This window comes from Phoxinus phoxinus, assembly GCF_949152265.1.
Source record: "Phoxinus phoxinus genome assembly, chromosome: 14".
Classification (NCBI taxonomy): Eukaryota; Metazoa; Chordata; class Actinopteri; order Cypriniformes; family Leuciscidae; genus Phoxinus; species Phoxinus phoxinus.
Window position 1 is genome coordinate 29,973,211 of NC_136889.1, and position 17,860 is coordinate 29,991,070.

At 38.6% G+C, this 17,860-nt stretch overlaps 1 protein-coding gene across 2 annotated transcripts in view; it reads left to right on the forward strand.

Moving 5' to 3' along the window:
* Positions 1–15,202, forward strand: part of LOC307010180 (uncharacterized protein) — a 42,017-nt gene extending 26,815 nt beyond the window's left edge. For both annotated transcript variants that reach the window (XM_079634631.1, XM_079634632.1), the window contains exons 12-19: positions 4,146–4,283; positions 4,514–4,618; positions 5,875–5,969; positions 6,555–7,284; positions 7,373–7,810; positions 8,427–10,535; positions 10,813–10,903; positions 13,808–15,202. In XM_079634631.1, the coding sequence (XP_079490757.1) occupies positions 4,146–4,283; positions 4,514–4,618; positions 5,875–5,969; positions 6,555–7,284; positions 7,373–7,810; positions 8,427–10,535; positions 10,813–10,903; positions 13,808–14,427 (4,326 nt within the window). In that variant the 3' untranslated portion in view covers positions 14,428–15,202. The remainder of the gene's footprint in view (positions 1–4,145; positions 4,284–4,513; positions 4,619–5,874; positions 5,970–6,554; positions 7,285–7,372; positions 7,811–8,426; positions 10,536–10,812; positions 10,904–13,807) is intronic.
* Positions 15,203–17,860: the final 2,658 nt, after the last annotated feature.

Here is a 17,860-nt window from a genome sequence, read left to right on the forward strand (position 1 = left end):
TATAGCGCTGTACTTGCACACAAAGCACTTTTCAGAGACAGGGAATCTGAGTTATAATGCACAGACTGATGTAGCTAATCGTGGTTATTAGGACATCGTTGATTGGTCCATAGGAGACTTCAAACCTCAAAAACACCCTGGGATTTTTTTAATGATGGCAGAGTCTTTGTTTGCTTAAATCTCTCAGGCATATCAGGGTACGTTTACACGACAACGATATGCTTAACTGAGAAGTTTTCCGTGGACATCGGTGCGTTTTTACAATGTTTTTTGATATGAGTGAGCAGTGTCACGCCACCTTTATTTCTATCGCCCTTTATCCAATACAGATTGTTTCAGAGCAGCTTTTCAGTCAAAGTCAAGTCAAGTCATCTTCATTTATACAGCGCTTTTAACAATGTAGATCATTTGAATAAAGATATTTTACAGCTAAAGTTAGTTTTGATTGATTCACTTCTGTCGAAGTGATCATTAGTTATTAAATTAGGGGCCGCTAAGACGACACTAAACAGTGTCTCTAAACAGACTTTAAACGCAAACCTGTGAGAAACGCTGATGGCGCTCACGTGCGCATCAATAATTAATTCTATAGTTATGTGCGTTTGAATATATATGCGCAGGTTTGTAATTCCCTGCAAACAAACTACTTGTCTTAAATTTTGATACAGAATTTTATTTTATCACTTCAGGGTAGGTACGCAAGCCGAATTTCCCCATAACGCTTTATCTGTAGAGTGGTAAAGGGATCCTCCATAGGAAGAGACTGGTCATCGGGTCCAGGCGAAGGTCCTTCGTCAGAGTGATGACAGGAAAATCATTCAGTGATGCAAACAGTTCATTTCGTCTGTACAGCAGCTCTAAAAGAAAATAGTGTCATTGTTCAGCTGTTCAGTGTTGATTCAGTTCCGTTATCAAGATCAATTATTAAATTAATTAATTTAAAAGCAGCTCTGCAGAAGTCAGTGATGTCATCGTCCAGCTCATTTCAGTTCTCATCCAATAGTGTCAGTACAGGCAGATCAATAATACTGTTGAATATTAAGAGTCCCCAACTAAGCAAGCCAGAGGCGACCGTGGGAAAGAACCCAAACTCCGTCAGGTGACAGAATGTGAACATGAGCTGTTTTTCAGGGAAAATGCCATCATCAGCATTTACACTACGTCCAATGAAACCTGGATCATTTCTTGTGCACGTTACTCATCTCTCCATGTCAGTTTCTGATTAGGGATGGGCAAGAGCGATCGAGTGCTCGATACTCGTTCGTGACAGCGACGATCGATCATGAAAACAATGATCACCCTGACTTTTAAAAAAAAATTCTTATTTTTATATCTGATTGGTTATTGCGGCATTTGGGCCGGTTCCTGAGGTCTGATTGGTTACCGTTAGAGAGCACGCCTTCCAGACTGGCGAAATAAAGTGAAACTGGATTTGAAAATGCGCACTGCAGTGATGACAGGAATTACTTTGATCATGAAATACAGTTAAGTGCAAGATGTGTGGCGCCAATCTATATTACATAACATTATACTGAGAACACGATTGTAATAGAATTTTTTTAATTCTTTGAGCTTTAGTTTTTCAGCGCTGTTAAAGAAAGCTCGCTCACGTTACACATCAGACTAGCACGGTCAAGTTCATGTGCGCATTCGCGTCCTTTTGTGCAGATGAAAGTTGCAAAATTACTTTTATGTTGTCTATATCTGATTAATCACAAATACAAGACGTGTTTAATAACCAGCTAGCAAAAAACTGCAGTTTACCGACCGTACAATCACTCTTCAGTCTCAGCTCCATTGCAAGATGGAAATGGTTGTTTCTAGTTATGGCTTTGAAAACGCGCAGTGATGACTGTAATCACTTTCTATCATGCAAAATAAAATTAAGTGTGAGATGTGCAGCGCCAATATACACAAGATATTCAGCATTATAATGAGAACAGGGTTGTGATAGAATGTTGTAAATTCTCCGTGCTTTAGTTGCTCGTGTGTCAGCGTGCTGTTAAGGGAATAGCGCATCCAAAATTTCCACATTTCCACAAACCACTGACTGTAAAAAAAATAGTTCACATGTGCATTCGCGTCCTTTAGTTCATGTAAGTTGTAATGTTACGTTTATGTTCTGTATCTAGGATATCTGATTATTAATCTCATAGGTTGTCGTAGAACATCCTTCAGTTTACTAGAGATCATTTACTCTTCAGCTTTACCTCAAGCAGCTAGCCTTTCAGATGTTTCTTTTTCGAAAACATTGATGCATCATAGTGTTATTTTTTCTAGTCATACGTTCATGTTTTCATGTTTAATGTCATATTTTTATTTGTCAACATTAATTTTCATAACATTTCCTAACATTTTAATGACGGACACGCCACGCCCCCCGCACAAGCCCCGCCCACCCGATTACCCGATTACTCGAGTACTCGTTTTTGAGACCTGTTGATGATCGAAATGAGAAAATTACCAAAATGCCCATCCCTATTTCTGATATGAGAACTGTGAAAGTAATGATTATTATTTTTGGCGAATATTTTGGCTAGAGATGCACCGATTAATCGGCTGGTGATTGGAACCGGCTGGTCAGTCTTATATATGGCGATTTTATGCCGGTCAAATGCACTCGGGCGCCGCATGATTAACATCGCGCAACATCAGCATCACACATGCACACGAATCGCACATGTACCCCGTGAATTACGGCCATTTTCTCAATTTAAGTGAAAGCACACATTTGATGGATAAAGTAAATATGATTTCACACAAAAAGTGCCCAAAATGCACAGAATTTGCATGTCTAGTGTGTTTTAACAGGAACTGGAGTAGGCCATCTCAGAAAAGAAAATTAAGACTCAATATTTACAGAAAATTTACCCATTTAAACTTGTTTTTATTATTCAGTTTGGGTAAAAGAATATTGAAAATTGTGTTTGCTGTAAAGTGGTTAGAAAAAATGAAATCGGTATCGGCAGGTCAAACTCAATGAGAAATTGGAATTAAGATGTGCACGAATTTTTGAATATTCGATCTGTAATTATTATTCGAAAAATAAAATACTATTAGAATTTTATCAAATTTATGAAGCCGTAAATGCAGTGAATCCCTGATAAATCCCAAACACTAACTCGCAGTTATAATTAAATCCTCTGAGTGGCGTGTGTTTAACAAGTTGTTTATATTTTATCACATAATGTCGTCGTCTGCCTCGCTAAGTTTGGAATGAGGCTACTAGTTGAAAATTATGTTACTAAATGCACTTTTGATCTAATTAATTAATCTGAGTTATAATATCAACACAATGAGAAATCGCATGACATCCAAACAGCAGTCGACTGAGGAAAGACAGCTGTCCATCACTGCATCACGACTGCAGGTAAGCGCAGCTGTAGCGCGAGTGATCCGAGATGACAACTTATCTAATAGCAAAATGATTTTGAGACATTCTTCCCTTAAGTTTCGTTGAGGGCGAGGTTTAAGAACAGAAAACGCAAAGTGCTGTTAGAAACTTAAACGCCGTTATCTTTGTGTCTCTGACGCGTACCTGTCAGCGCAGCGCGTTCTCACTCGAGCATAAACGGCTGGCGGCGCCCCTGCATGTGGATATTATTGTTTTTCTCAACATAAACGTGAAACAATATAAACACGATAATCATATGCGGACTCGAGTGTATGTGTATGTTCTGTATGATATCTGGCACAGTCTGCTACTCTGCTTTATTGGCCGTTTTTTCCGTTCGCGCTGTATATTTTTTTGTTTACACACAGGCCAACTCTTTAATGTTTTCAAATAAAAGAAAACTGTAGCATATATTGTAAGCTTGTTGTGTATATTGCCTAATCGTAAGCTTGTTAGGAAATGGTGACAACTTTTTTTTTTTTTATTACTTAAAAAATAACGTCTTTTTCGATAAACGAATATTTTTATGAGCCCGAATATTCAAATGCAATATTTTTGAAAAATGCCCATCCCATTTTTGATCATTTTAGTTTTTTTAATTTTGGTGCATCCCTTCAGTTTAGCATTTGCAGAAGAACCAGAACCAGTGAGGAACAGGTGCTGTGTTTTGCCAGTGCTAATCTTTCAAATATGATCTTTGTAAAGTAATTCAAGATTTATTTTTTGCTTATGCCGTGCTTCCATCTATTAGGGGCTTGTTGTCAAGCTGGATGATAATGGTGGGTACATCAAGACACAACAGGACCCACAACTATTTTTTGACATAAGTGAGGTTATGGAGGACACCAAACTCGCTTTGTCTGAGAAGGTTGAATTTACGTTAGTACCGGTAAGTTCTCAGCCGATGAAACATCACGACCTCTGTTGCATTACATTATTACCATTTACCATGTTACTACAGTGTCAAATTTTGTTCAATAACTTTTTGTAACTGCTAAATGTTTTCCTGCCCAGTATTTTGCTACTGTAGTTCTGGCTTTTGCTGGAAAAGTAAAGGATACATTTTGGATACTGATCTGTCAATCCAGCTTTTTGATGTAATTACTATACTATTTGAAGAATGAAGCAGCTGAAGGGGGAAATCACGCTGTTAGAATCAGAAGGCTGAAGGAAAGTGTCTTCACATCGGCTCCAAAATTAGAGGCCTTTGGGGTAAAAGAGAAGGTGCAGTACATCAGTTTTTTGCTGTAAGATTTATATACTAGGGCTTGCACGACTACTCGATTTACTAGTCATCCAAAAAATGTGTTAGTGGGTCAATACCTAATGAATCCCAGTAGAGATCCTAAGTCCCACCCCTTCCAGTTGACAACCATGGGACCTTATTTCGGAAAAATATTGTATGGTAGTCAATGGCGAGAGACGAGATATTTTGATCTCGTTTGAATTGTGCCCTGAATTACACATATGATGTTTGTCAATTTAAAATATACATTTTTAAGAGTACAGCAAAACTGTTGAGGTATAAGACTGTGAAAATATGTAATTACAAAGACTACAAACCCAAAAGGCGCACATGTGACGTCATACCTTTTCACTCAATGAATGAAGTTAACTTTACTGAAGCTAACGTCTGTCACTTTTTCTATAGTCTTACGTTATAATTGTAACGTTACGCCGTGATGCCTGAGTGTTTTGTACCAGACTGCACACACACGAGCAACGGTGACGTACAGTGCGAGACGAGAGATGTAGTTCATTGAGTGATTTTCACATAAAACTAAGCGTTACTCTTCTGTTTTATGACAAACTGCGACTTTCTTGACTTTCATAATTATCTTTTAAATTGACAAACATCATTTGTGTAATTCAGGGCACAGTTCGGACGGAATAAGTTGTCTCTCGCCATTGACTACCATACATATTTTTTGTATTTTTTTGTATTTTTTGTCCCATGAGCCGGAAGCGGAGGGGCGGGACTTAGGCTCTGTATACACTGTGCAGCATCAGTGGACAAATACATGTCCCTCTTGCTTAGTTTCTGTTAGCCTCTGTGTAACATTTGATTAACTTCAGTGTAGTTTGCAAGAATTTGGTCTTTTCTGAACAAAGACCATCTCGTATGTTTGGTTCTTTGGTGCTTTATGAATGATCAGGGTTTTCATCTTTTGCTTGATTCTGAATATATCTGTCCATGACAGGTTACTATACCAAATGAATGATATGCAACAACACTTGGACAAAGTTTGAGGAAAGGGGAATGTTCCTCTTGCTGTCACCATGTATGAAATAAGCTAAACTCAAGTGATAGATCCACTATTAGTTGGCAAAGATCCCTATGCATTCTTCTTGTATCAGAACTAATCAACTAGTCAGTGCAACCCCTAGTTTATACAATAGAGTTTATCAGTTTAGTAATTTTACGTGGTTTAGTTGATCCCTAAATGTGAGTTCTACCGCATTTGCTTGGCTGCCTGCAGAAGAAAATGACCATCAAACTGCTGAAGGATCCAAAAGAATATATCAAGGAAGAGGTCAAAACAGAGGACAAAAGCAGTGAATCAATGGATGTAGTGTAAGTAAATCATGAGTAAGTAGGTCAGTTTAGCCCATTAGTGTGTAGATGTTCTGACGTCATTGGAACGTGATGACATTAACAGTAAGTCTGACCGTAAAACTATAAATCTCCTTTTTGTAGGCTAATAGATGGGTGGAAGTTAAATGTTTGGTCATGTGTTATCTTCATTAGTTCTTGAATACAAAATACAGAATGTCTAACAGAAAATAATTCATTCGTTTTTTTTTTAAATTGCTAAAATTAAATGTTGGAACGGACATCAAATGTGAGAACATATATTTCACATAATGATGATAATTACTTATGTATATGTAGTTTACATCTTAGTGAGTCTTTCCAACAATGTTTTAAAAACATTTTCAAAGGCTTGTCATTGCAAAAAATCACACTCGTTTTGAATACTTGTGTATTGTAATAATTATTAAGATTAATTTTGCTACTTATTCATATAGTATGTATATTTAAGGTTTTCCATTGTAGATCTTCCACTTTTCACAGTTGTTTTATTTATTTATTTTAAACATTGTTGTAACATTTAATACATTTTAATGCGATGTGTGTTGACAATTTCTTGATCTTTAGCAAGCCAAACAAGGGAAAAGACAAGGCACCTCCTCCATCTTTGTCATCTGTAAAAGATCTGAAGAAGAAAATTGAAATTAAACAAGAGAAGACCACAGCTAAAGGTGATAGAGTGCGGAGCAGAAGCAGGGAAAGTAGTCGACGTAGGTATAGTCGAAGCAGGAGCAGGAGCAGAAGCAGAGAAAGTGGCAGACGCAGATATAGTCGCAGCAGAAGCCGGAGCCGAGACCGAAGTAGGAGCCGCTACAACACATACCGAAGTTCCAGCCATGAAAGGAGGGACAGTCGATACAGACACAAACGCAGTCGTAGCAAAGAGCGCCGACGCAGTCGCAGCAGAAGCAGAAGCAGAGAAAGAGGCACCCAAAGTGCCAAGAAGAGAAGCCACAGCCCAGCCGACAGATACGATCGCTATGAAAAAGAAAGGAGTAGTAAAGATTCACGCAACAAAAACAGAGCTAAAAGCCCTAATAATGTAGATGATGAATTATTGAAAAAAAAGAAAGAGCTAATGGAACTCAACGAAATGATTGCACGTAAGAAAGCTATCGTTGCTATGGAGCAAAATGCAAAAAAAATTGAACCAGAGCTAGAGATAGATGGAAAAAGTGGAGTTACAACCTTTGATTATCAACATGTGCATCGTGAAAACATGTGGATGCCTGACCTAAAACCAGTGAAGTCCATCTTGAAGAAACAGTCTGAACCTCACACTGATCATCAAGCTCAGGTTTGTTTTTACTTGGGATCCTGGCTTTCGTTTTGTATCTTATTTTCTATTGCATATCTCACTCTTATTCTGTCTCTTAATCTTTAAGGCTTCTTCAAGCAAGGAAACTACTGCTCCATTTTTAAAGAGTGAGAGTCAAGATATGCAAATGGGATACCGTCGACAGACCAGTGCTTTTGGCTCAAATACACCTGGCAGCTCTACATTTGAAAGTAATTCTGAGAGGAATTTGACCAGTGCGTGGCCTGAGAAGATATCTTTACCTCAGGTTGAAGACCCAGAATTGGTGAGAAAAAAGAAGCAATTGGATGAACTCAGTGAGTCCATAGCACGCAAAAGAGCGATATATGCCTTGGAACAGAAGGTCAACGTTGGTCAGGAGGAAGTGCCAGAATATGAGTTTGAATCACACACGGATGACAAATTTGTAATGTCTAAAGGGAACTTGTGGAGCTCTGAAATGAAACCTGATGTTCAACCGAAAAAGTCCATTTTGAAGAAACGCTCAGAGACTCTCAGCTCTCAGGTTTGTTCATTGTAAAAGATATAAAGATTAGCACTCCTTGGTGGAAAAACCAGCTTAAGGTGGTGAAGGTTTTTTAAAAACAATTTACTGGCTGAGCCTGTTTGCCAGGTTATGCGCTCCACCAGCTATTTTGAAGCCAGACCTGACTTTGGCCAAGATGATATTGTGACCATTTTACAGTCCGATCTGATTGATCATAAAATGACTGGTTTTGACCATCTAGTAACCATATCAAACCAACTACCATCTGAAGCTGGTTTTAGCTGGATGTCCCAGCAGTGCTATGAAAAATACTTAAGCGCTTTTCCACCGTCTGGCTGAACGGTTCTGAATATGATGAGTTCGGTAGCAGCAGCATTTCCACACATTTAGCCAGCTGTACTCTTTACTGGAAAACAGTGTTGGTAGAAAAGCGTTAGTAATGTGCAAAACCACGACAGGTCACGTACACCACTATGGAAACTGGTATGATTCATCAACAGTAACCCTTTGGCTCAATGGTGGAAAAGTGCTATTGGAAGCCAAAATGAGCACAATGTTTTCAGGAAAAGCTACCAGTCACTACAGTGTAATTTGTGAAACAATTATTATTATTTTTTTATTTGTATCTTTGCAGAGTGATGCAACCTCAGTTGATGAATATGGTCAACCATGTCAGGATGATTCAAATTTTACAAAGAAACTTTCTCAGATGACAGCAGCTTCGCCATTCAACAGGTCCTCAAATCCACAGCCTAATCATCCTGGTACTTTTGGCTTTTTCAAGCACATCATAAACGAGTCTTCAGCAGCCACACAAGTCAGTGAATCGCCTTCTTTTAACAAGCTAGCAATCCCACAGCCACTCACGCAAGCCTCCAGTTCAAGGTCTTTGCATGACCAGAAATCTTCCAACGTGTCCAAAGGTAACAATTCTCATGATGACCAACAGAGGGCAACATCTCACCAGCCTCCTGACCATCCTCATAGCAGTAACCCTTCAACAAGTCAGACTTCACCATCGGGTCAAAAGCGCAATCTTACAACTCAAATGGAACGTTTCCTTAGTGCTCTCAACAAGGCTGACAACAGTGTTTTTAACTCATTGTTTCAAGAGGCAAGAAAGGATCTGGCTTCAATGAATACACCGAAACCCCCTCAACCACATTTAGATAGAAACATACCCTTCATGGATGAGATATATGATCCTTTTAAGGAAGATGAAGACAACGAGCAGCCTTCCAATAAGGGTCAACATTCTGGCCAAGAACGAGGTAAAAACCCTATGAAGATTGAAACCCATTTGAATGACCCTAGGAAAGACGACCTTTTGCCTCATGAAAGAGCTGTTCAGGATGGTAGTGGCTTTTCTCAACTTGTTGGAATGAAGTATGGTGTTGATCCTACTGCAAAAGCAGAAAAGAAAAGTCCATATGTGCATCCGATGGTTTCAGAAAATTGGAGCATGCATAAAGATCCAAATCAGTTTTCTGAGCAATGGAATCCGTATGGAGAGGGCACTGATCCGTATGCAACACAGCACGAACATTACACTGATGATCACAGTCGGTATAGGGAGCGTAGTCAGTCTGTTGAATACCAGAAAGTCAATCCAAATGTCCTGCTTTCTTGCGTAGAGGACAGAGAGACGCCTGATAGTAATTTTGACAAAAGCGTAGCTCGCCAGCAGTCCGAAGAAAGCAATGAGGATAAAGACAGAAAGTCAGAGAACTTTGAAAAAATTCAGAGTCTTCTGCAGACAATAGGACTTCATCTAGACACAGCAGAGGTTAGCAAATTAGCAGACAGGACACAAGAGCGGTTGTATGGCAAGATGAGAAAACCTTACAGTGCTGCATCTCACTCCTATGACCAAAAAAGGGAGCGATCAGTGAGTCAATCTGAGCAAAGGGGTAGCAGTAGTAGGGCAGGTTCCTCAGGATCTGAAGGTGTCCGATCTGTTTCCCCAGCTCAGTCCTCGAACCGTAGGGTTTACATGAGCTATAAGGACACTGTAAAATACAAAGACCAGCACAAAGGGGAAGATGTAGACCTAACTAGCATTAAGAGAACCGTAGTGAATTTGAAACCAACAGACAAACAAGATCCTTACGAAACTTCATCTGAGCAGTCCGCGGTTTCTCAAGTTTCGTTCCCACCAGTCACAGATTTAACCACAGTTCAACCTGATAGTTCCCAGTATGCCCAAAATCCCAATGTTCCCACATATTCCGCTTCCCAATATCCACAATACCAAAGCAGTGACCAACAGTTTTGGGGTATGGCTCCTGGTATGTACCCTTATGGCACTGTACCTCCATCCCCTAATTTAGGTTATGCTAGTGGTCTCCAAGCAATGGCTCCACATATGATGGCTTCTTATAGTTCGTACCCTCCACAAATGGCCAATCCATATTGTGTGCCGCCCACACACTCCATGCCATATCCTTATGGTCCTCCACCTACTCACAACCCTGTCCAACTCTCCTCAATGGACGCTTCCTACAATAACAAAGCGGCTAAGCAAATCCCAGCAAAGCCTGTTAGGTGCCTCAAAACAATACAAACAGTCCAAACAGTTCAAACCGTTCAAACAGTTCAAACCGTTAAAGCGGTGCCTGTCAGCGCACTTGTTAGCATACAGCCTACAGAAGACAATCAAGCTAAAAGTACATCGGAGGAAGCCAAGGATAAACAAGTTGCTACCATAATAGAAGACGACTTCAAGGCTAAGCAGAAGAAACGGGTATGACATCTTTCTTCAAACTTCTCACATGTGGAATCCTTTGTTGGGTGATCCATAATATACATGTTATACTTAATTTTATACTCATGTCATACTTTGTAATTCTGTGATATGGCAAATATTGGAAGCTATTCAAGAACAATGTTGCATTGAGCTAATTGTCTTCTGCTTATAAACGCACCTGTAATATTTGGAATCTGTGATAAATCTACTGATTGTTTTAGCACAATTTTGTCAGTGAGAGAGTTTTGTTCTTATATAATTGTACTCTGGGCAGCTTGAACAGTTTAACCAGAGAATGAAGCTGAAGAAAGAGAAGCAAATGGAAGCCCAGCGAGCACGTGGACAAAATCGGAATTCGGCTACAGGTATTAGTATTTCCAGAGTCTTTAGGTTCAGGCTTTTATTGACTACTTTATTTATTGAGCTTCAGATGTAATTACCTGCATAGTTTTTTTAAATTATCATTATTCTATTTGTCTTGCAAGAACCTTTGCCATCCAGACCAGTATTCCCAAGAAAGACTATTCAGGTAGTTGATAGGTCATAACGGGGACAATATGAGATCATGATATGGCTTACTTAGTTATAACCTAGTCCTTTGTCATGAGATCAGGAAGCATTATTTTGCAGTGTGGAGATCATGGATCATGGAATGTATCAAAAGGGGGGGGATGCAAATAGATGTTAGATGTGGCATCCAGATGAACTGTATGGCTGCATTTACATTGCAGGTCTTGATGCCCAATTCCGATTTGCTGACTAGATCTGATTTTTTTTGACGACCCGTTTAATCATCTTTTAAAAGTGACCCGTATCCGATATTTGCATTTACACTATACACTTCTGAAACAACCCGATGTAGACGTTCTGACCCGGAAAATTAAGTAAAACAGCGTGATATGTCAAGTAATAAAAATAACATTCTGATTCATTTTGGTTGGTTCGCGGGTGGATAAATTATTATTAACGAAAATATTAACTACATTCTCTAAAATATGAGCATGTTCCATTCCAGATTAAGTTTCAAGGGAGTAAAGCCTGTTTATGCCATTTAAGAAAATGAAAATCTGTCAAATACATTTTGTTTTAAAGAAATGTTCACATTCATATACACATTCATCAGTGTATTATACCAGAGATGCGCGCATCAATCGTCGCCGTTGAAGGTGATGATAATCAATTTATCCTCACGCGTTACAACACATAAGAATAATAGTAATTTGACCAACGGGTGCGGATACTTAAACCAGAGAAAATTATTGGTGCGGGTGAGTGGCGGGCAGATCATTTGTTTTTGGCTGTAGATTCGGAGCTCATCCGTACATCTTTAATTATCCAGTGTTTTACTTTCCGCACTATTTTCAAAGGTCAGCAAAACATTGGCCTCGTAAGGCGGAGAAAAACTCCACTGTGTTGAGCCTTTGTCCTCCATCGCGCCATTAATAAGTCGTGATCACAGTGGTGTCCATCTGAGTTTACGTCCCCTTTTTAATGACGTACGACTCTCATTTACTGGGGAATATCCGATTTGCCTGCTTACTGGCAGACGCAAATGGCCCGGGCACCCCCCCCCCCCCCCCCCCCCCCCCTGCTTCCACGATCCATGGTGGAGATTAATGGGTTATTTATTTAATAGCCGACCTTGAAATTAGAATCTTGATTAAATTGTGAAAATAATGGTAATAGTTTTTTAAATGGTGATATTATGTTTTAAAGTATTAGATTTTTTTCAGACAGCAAGCTGGAAACACTGTCTACACTGGATGTGCGCATTACAAGTAGATTGTTTGCAATATATTCAGTGGCGCTGTCTACACCGGAAGTCTCCGTTACAGCATGTTTGGATGCAATTTCTGTTGACTAAAAGTTTCTAATTTTTTCACTTTTTAGATCCATTTCTTACACCTATTTTTCACGATATTTATAATCATATTATAATGTCTAAATGCTTTGCAGCGCATTTGCCATTTTTGACAGTGAAATTCAGTAATTTCAATAGCACATGATCAGATCAGGGTGAAGTATTTCCTCAAATTTCACAGCGTTCAGTTGGTCACGCCAATTCGCCACATTGACTAACAGAAAGCTTCTTAGGTTTTGAAGTGACTTCTGCGTGAGCTGCGAATTTGGTTAATGCGTCCGAACCTGTACTTCAAAGTCGTGGTTTGGTGATTTTTTTTTCATTTCCACATGGAAATGCAATTGCATCAAAAGTAGCATAATTGCTATTCTTAAATAGCTCATGCTAAGTCACTTTTTACACCACTGGATGTTTGTTGAAAATAAATTAGGATTTACCCATGATTTAGGGCGTATTTGGGACATTAGCTTCAATGCTTCTAGTACCGACTCAACGCCAGTCGCTTCCAGTGTAGACACGTGTTCTCGCAAACCAGTAGATGCAGATCAGATGGTAGATAAGATTGTACCTTAAATCTCTTTAATTTGTCAACTCATTTGCCCAAATTAGATGGAGATTAGATAGGATTAGGAACAGGTCTTCTGTTATAAATATAACTTGGTAGGTCTTGAAATGATGTTAGATTATGGACCACCATTTTAAAGGATAATTCCGGTATTTAACACCTTGAGTCTATATTGTAGTTTGTTTTGGATGAACAAGAGTGGTGGACAACATTTTTTTGACAATGATTCCTCTCTCGAGTTTTTGACTATAAAAGAATTGGCCATGGACCCATTTAACATTGGAGTCAATGGGCATGTCCGAAAATGTAATTAAAACAACCTTTAACATTAGTTTTCAAAACTGTGCAACTCACCGAGTGATTAGTGATGTTAGTTGATGTTCCAGAAACAAAAAGTGTTGCGAAATACAGTTTCTGTCGTGTTTTATTCGTCATTTTGTAAAATCCCATTGTTGAAAAAATAGTTCCACTATAGCAAAATAAACGGATTGGAATCATATATTGCGACGATATATTGTTTATAATCATCAACGAACACCACTAACCACTCGGTGAGTTTAACAGTTTTGTAAACGAACATTATTGGCTGTTTTAATGACATTTTCGGACATGCCCATTGACTCCAATGTTAAATGGGTCCATGGCCAATTCTTTTATAGTCAAAAACTCGAGAGGAACCATTGTCAAAAAAATGTTGTCCACCACTCTTGTTCATCCAAAACAAACTACAATATAGACTCAAGGTGTTAAATACCGGAATTATCCTTTAAGTAACAAAACAAATGTTCACTTGGTCAAGCCTGTTGAGGTTAATGTACACCCTATATTGTAACATATTTACAGGTAAAATTTCCCCCAGTGAGATAAAGAATGTGTGGATATGTGGCCACTCTCTTGTGTTTTGGGCTGAGAAGAGGGCAACGTCCCCTGAGTTTGGAGTGCAGTTGGGCATGCACCCGAACTGTGTGCGCCTCTACTGGAAGGGCGTGCAGGGCATGACGTGGCAACAGCTTGTACCTTTGCTGCTCCAGCTCAAAGACAACTGGCCCAAACCTGATGTGCTTATCATCCACTTGGGTGGAAATGACATTACCACAACTGCTCCAGAAGCCTTTATTTCGACGGTGAAGAAAGATATGACCTCGCTGAAGAGCATATTCCCCCAATGCCTGCTGGTGTGGTCCAGCATCCTTTCACGGCAGTCCTGGAGGGGTACGGAAGATAACAAAGAAGTGGACATCATCCGTATGGCCATTAATGACAGCATACAAGAAATCATGCCGGGACTGGGTGGCACTGTTTTGAGCCATGACACCATAATGCACTATTTGGGACACTACAGACCAGATGGGGTTCACCTCTCTGGGAAGGGCATTGATATCTTCAATCTCAACCTACAGGCTTTTCTGGAGAAATGGGAGCGCGAGACGAATAAGACTGAGACATCTGACCCATCAGTTTGAGATGATGAAATTCCTGAAACGGTCATTTGTTTTGTTAAGCATCTAATGCATCTATCAACTTGTACAGTGCCATGTCTGTTGTTGTTGTTGTTTTTTGTCACTTCAAAATGGATTGTTATACAGCTTATGTAGAATGAAAGCATTTCTTTTCTATACATGCATATTACAAAAATATTTTGAAAGAATGTTAGACTTGAGTTTTTACTTTTACTGTTTTATACATTTAGTTTAATGACAAATAAAGACAAGACAATTTAATCACCTTACCTTACTGTTGTCTTTTGAGTAGAAATAAACTTTGCTTTGTGTCATACACATGGGTTTTAAGAAAGTTGTCTATACCTTCCCTTGCATGATTTATTTTATTTTAGTAAATTTAGCTGTCAGGAAGCGTTTGACACATTTTACAATGATTAAATGCATTCCACAAATCAGCTCGAGGAAATTATATATATATTTTTTTTTAAAGTATTCTAATGCAATCTGGGTCTGTTAGAAAAGTAGCCTCTTAATTATGCCAATGACTTCTAAAGCTTTAGATCAGTGAAATCCAAACGGTATTGTGTACCACCGGGGGTAGTTATTAATTTTGTGCTAAGGACTGTACCAGTGATTGGTTTCACTCATTGTTGATATTTCAAACTTGTTGAGCTTCTATTATTTGCGTTCACCATAAATATTATAAATAGCTTTAAAAGACAAATCATACTTTATCTGAGAAACTATCGAGAGTCTACGGAGTCTGGAAACAAAGCGAACAGAAAAATGCTCTCACATTTATAAAAAAAAAAATAACATCTTAAATTTAATTGGTTAAACTCATCTTGGAAGATAATTTCCCACCGTTAATCATGAAATGTCTATAGACTGCTTAATCATAAGAGAGGTTTAGTTATAGAATTGTTTCATTTATTTCTATGGCTGTTACTTTTTGATCATGATCGTAAGATTTCCCATCTCCCATTAAAAACATTTTCACCAAGAGAAAATTTGACATTTTTCTCACACACATCAAGACCTTTACTCCACTAGACGAGAGAGAGTTCACACAGGGCAGTGCCTGCTTATTTTCTCTTGATGTTATAGGCAAAATCTTAGTTTGTAGTTAAGTCCTGGTTTCACAGGGGTTAGATCAAGCCAGGATTAGGTCAGTTCGGTTAGGACATTAAGTAGCCTTTATAAGTGTGCCTTAGAAAATAACATGGTGGTGTGCATCTCGAGAAAAAAAATAATGGCACCGACATATTTTAAGATATATTAAATTAAAACAGCTCAAAAAAGCATTTTAGTCTGGGACTAGCTTCAGCATTGTCTGTGAAACCAGGGGTAAAAGTCCCTTTTAACATTTTAATGTGATCGCATTCGTGTTAACTTTTCTTGGTATGTCCCTCTGTTGTCTGTTTATTCCTCTATCCATATGCAAATGTAATCATCTTGGTGTCTGTCTCCTGGAATCAGAATCAGTTAGACAAACTCACTGGATTTCTCCAGGTAAGTGTTGCTCTCGCTTGATGAACGTCATTTAAATTGGTAGATTTTGCACATAAGCGTAGTGTAATAATAATGGAAAAATGTACTTAAAGCACCCATAAATTGTATAATGTTTTGAACTAAGGTTAAATGTCTATGGTTGTGCCTTTGTTGTAAATCAATAAGAGTTAAAATATGGAGAGGCGAAGAAATTAACAAAATCTCTAGTGTCTGTATATACATATATATATATATATATTTCTGTACTGTGTGTGTGTGTGTATATATATATATATATACACACACACACTTTTAATTGGAAAAGTCATGGAAATTTGTTAGTCAACATGTGTAGGAAGCCTGGATATCTTTGGGATATTTTCCTCTGAATCCTGCTTATTTAAAAATGTCATTACAAGACTAAACCAGGAACACCTGAAGTTGAAACTGAAGCAGAGAACAACATACGAGATTGTGAGATGACTACATTAGATCATTACATGAAGGCAAGTATTTGCTGATGTATACACACCAAAAATCACTTGCATGCCCTAAAGTACAGTCTGATTAAGAGCGCAGGAACAGTATGGACTGCACGGGTGACGACCAGAAAACACACCTCGCAGACTTTGATGATGTGTTGTGTGTGATTTAAATAGTAGATGTGTCTGTTTGGTTCTCATTCATTCAAGTTATAAATATCCATGGGTTTTATTATAAATGGGATTTCCTGATCAGATGAAGCAAGTAATGGTGAGAAGCTCCTCTCACCGATGTGAAGTACTTCTTCTCCAGACCGGGATTCATCGGATATATGCTTTGGGACCAAGAGCTGTTCTTCTATTTGGTGACTAGATTTGCTGTATGGTATCAAAATATGCATTTCTTCTCTTCTTTTGCTGGTTTCCTAATCTAGTTTTCTAAAAAAAAAAAAAAAAAAACTGGCATTGTGTTCTGCAACGATTGTTGGCTCTTTGATGAATGCTTTGTTCTTCTTTTGTTAGTCGCTTTGGATAAAAGCTAAGTGCATACATGTAAATGTTTTTCCTCCCTATTTAGAGAAAAAAATGCTTTGGTTTTGTTGGAAAATGTAAAGTTATACATAATAAAGAAGTGGATCAATAAATAAGCTATGCACATTGTTTCAGACTCATTCAAAGTGTTTTTAAATCTTAACCACCAAGACATGAGGACAAGAACATCAAGTCATTAAATGTCTTGTTTTCTATATTATAAGTTAAGCATTACAGGAAAGGGCACCAAACTCAAAAAGAGATTACCGTAGGCTTCTGTCTCATTGCAAACTTTTCTAAACTATTTTAAAAGCATGTTGAAAGTCAAAATCCCATTGGCGATAGGGGAACCGCTGACTTCCAGTTCATGAGAGCGAGCTGTCTAGCTAATAAAATGGCCAAGGCTACACTTACAGCCTGCAGTGTGGTACAGTATGTGACCGATTCTGGTAAAATGCCAAAAATAGCTGTTAAAGGGTTTGGGTCAATTGGTAAAGAGAAGTTAAAACACCTGGGGCCTCATTTATAAAACTGTGCGTAGGATACTTACTAAAAGTGTACGTGCGCCCGAAAGCCAAAAATGGCGTAGTTAATGGCCCCTGGGGCCTCATTTATAACCGTTTTGATACGCACAAAACAGGCCCTGAAAGAGGAGTACACCACTTCCGACGCATAAGTTGTGATTTATTCAAACAAACGACGGGAAAATGTGCGCACCTGCACGCAAACTCTGACCCATGCGTACGAACGTTTTGAAGACGGAGCAGTTTGGCGACACCGATGGTGAGCTTAAATTTCTTTTTGGTCACTTTTAGACCGAAAATCTAAAGAAAATTATACATATACAGAAAGATAATACAATTATAATTTAACTCACCAAGTCTATCACTCGATATCCACACCTAAATGTCCGCGCCAGCGAGCGCGTTGGGCCGTTAGTGAAACTAAAC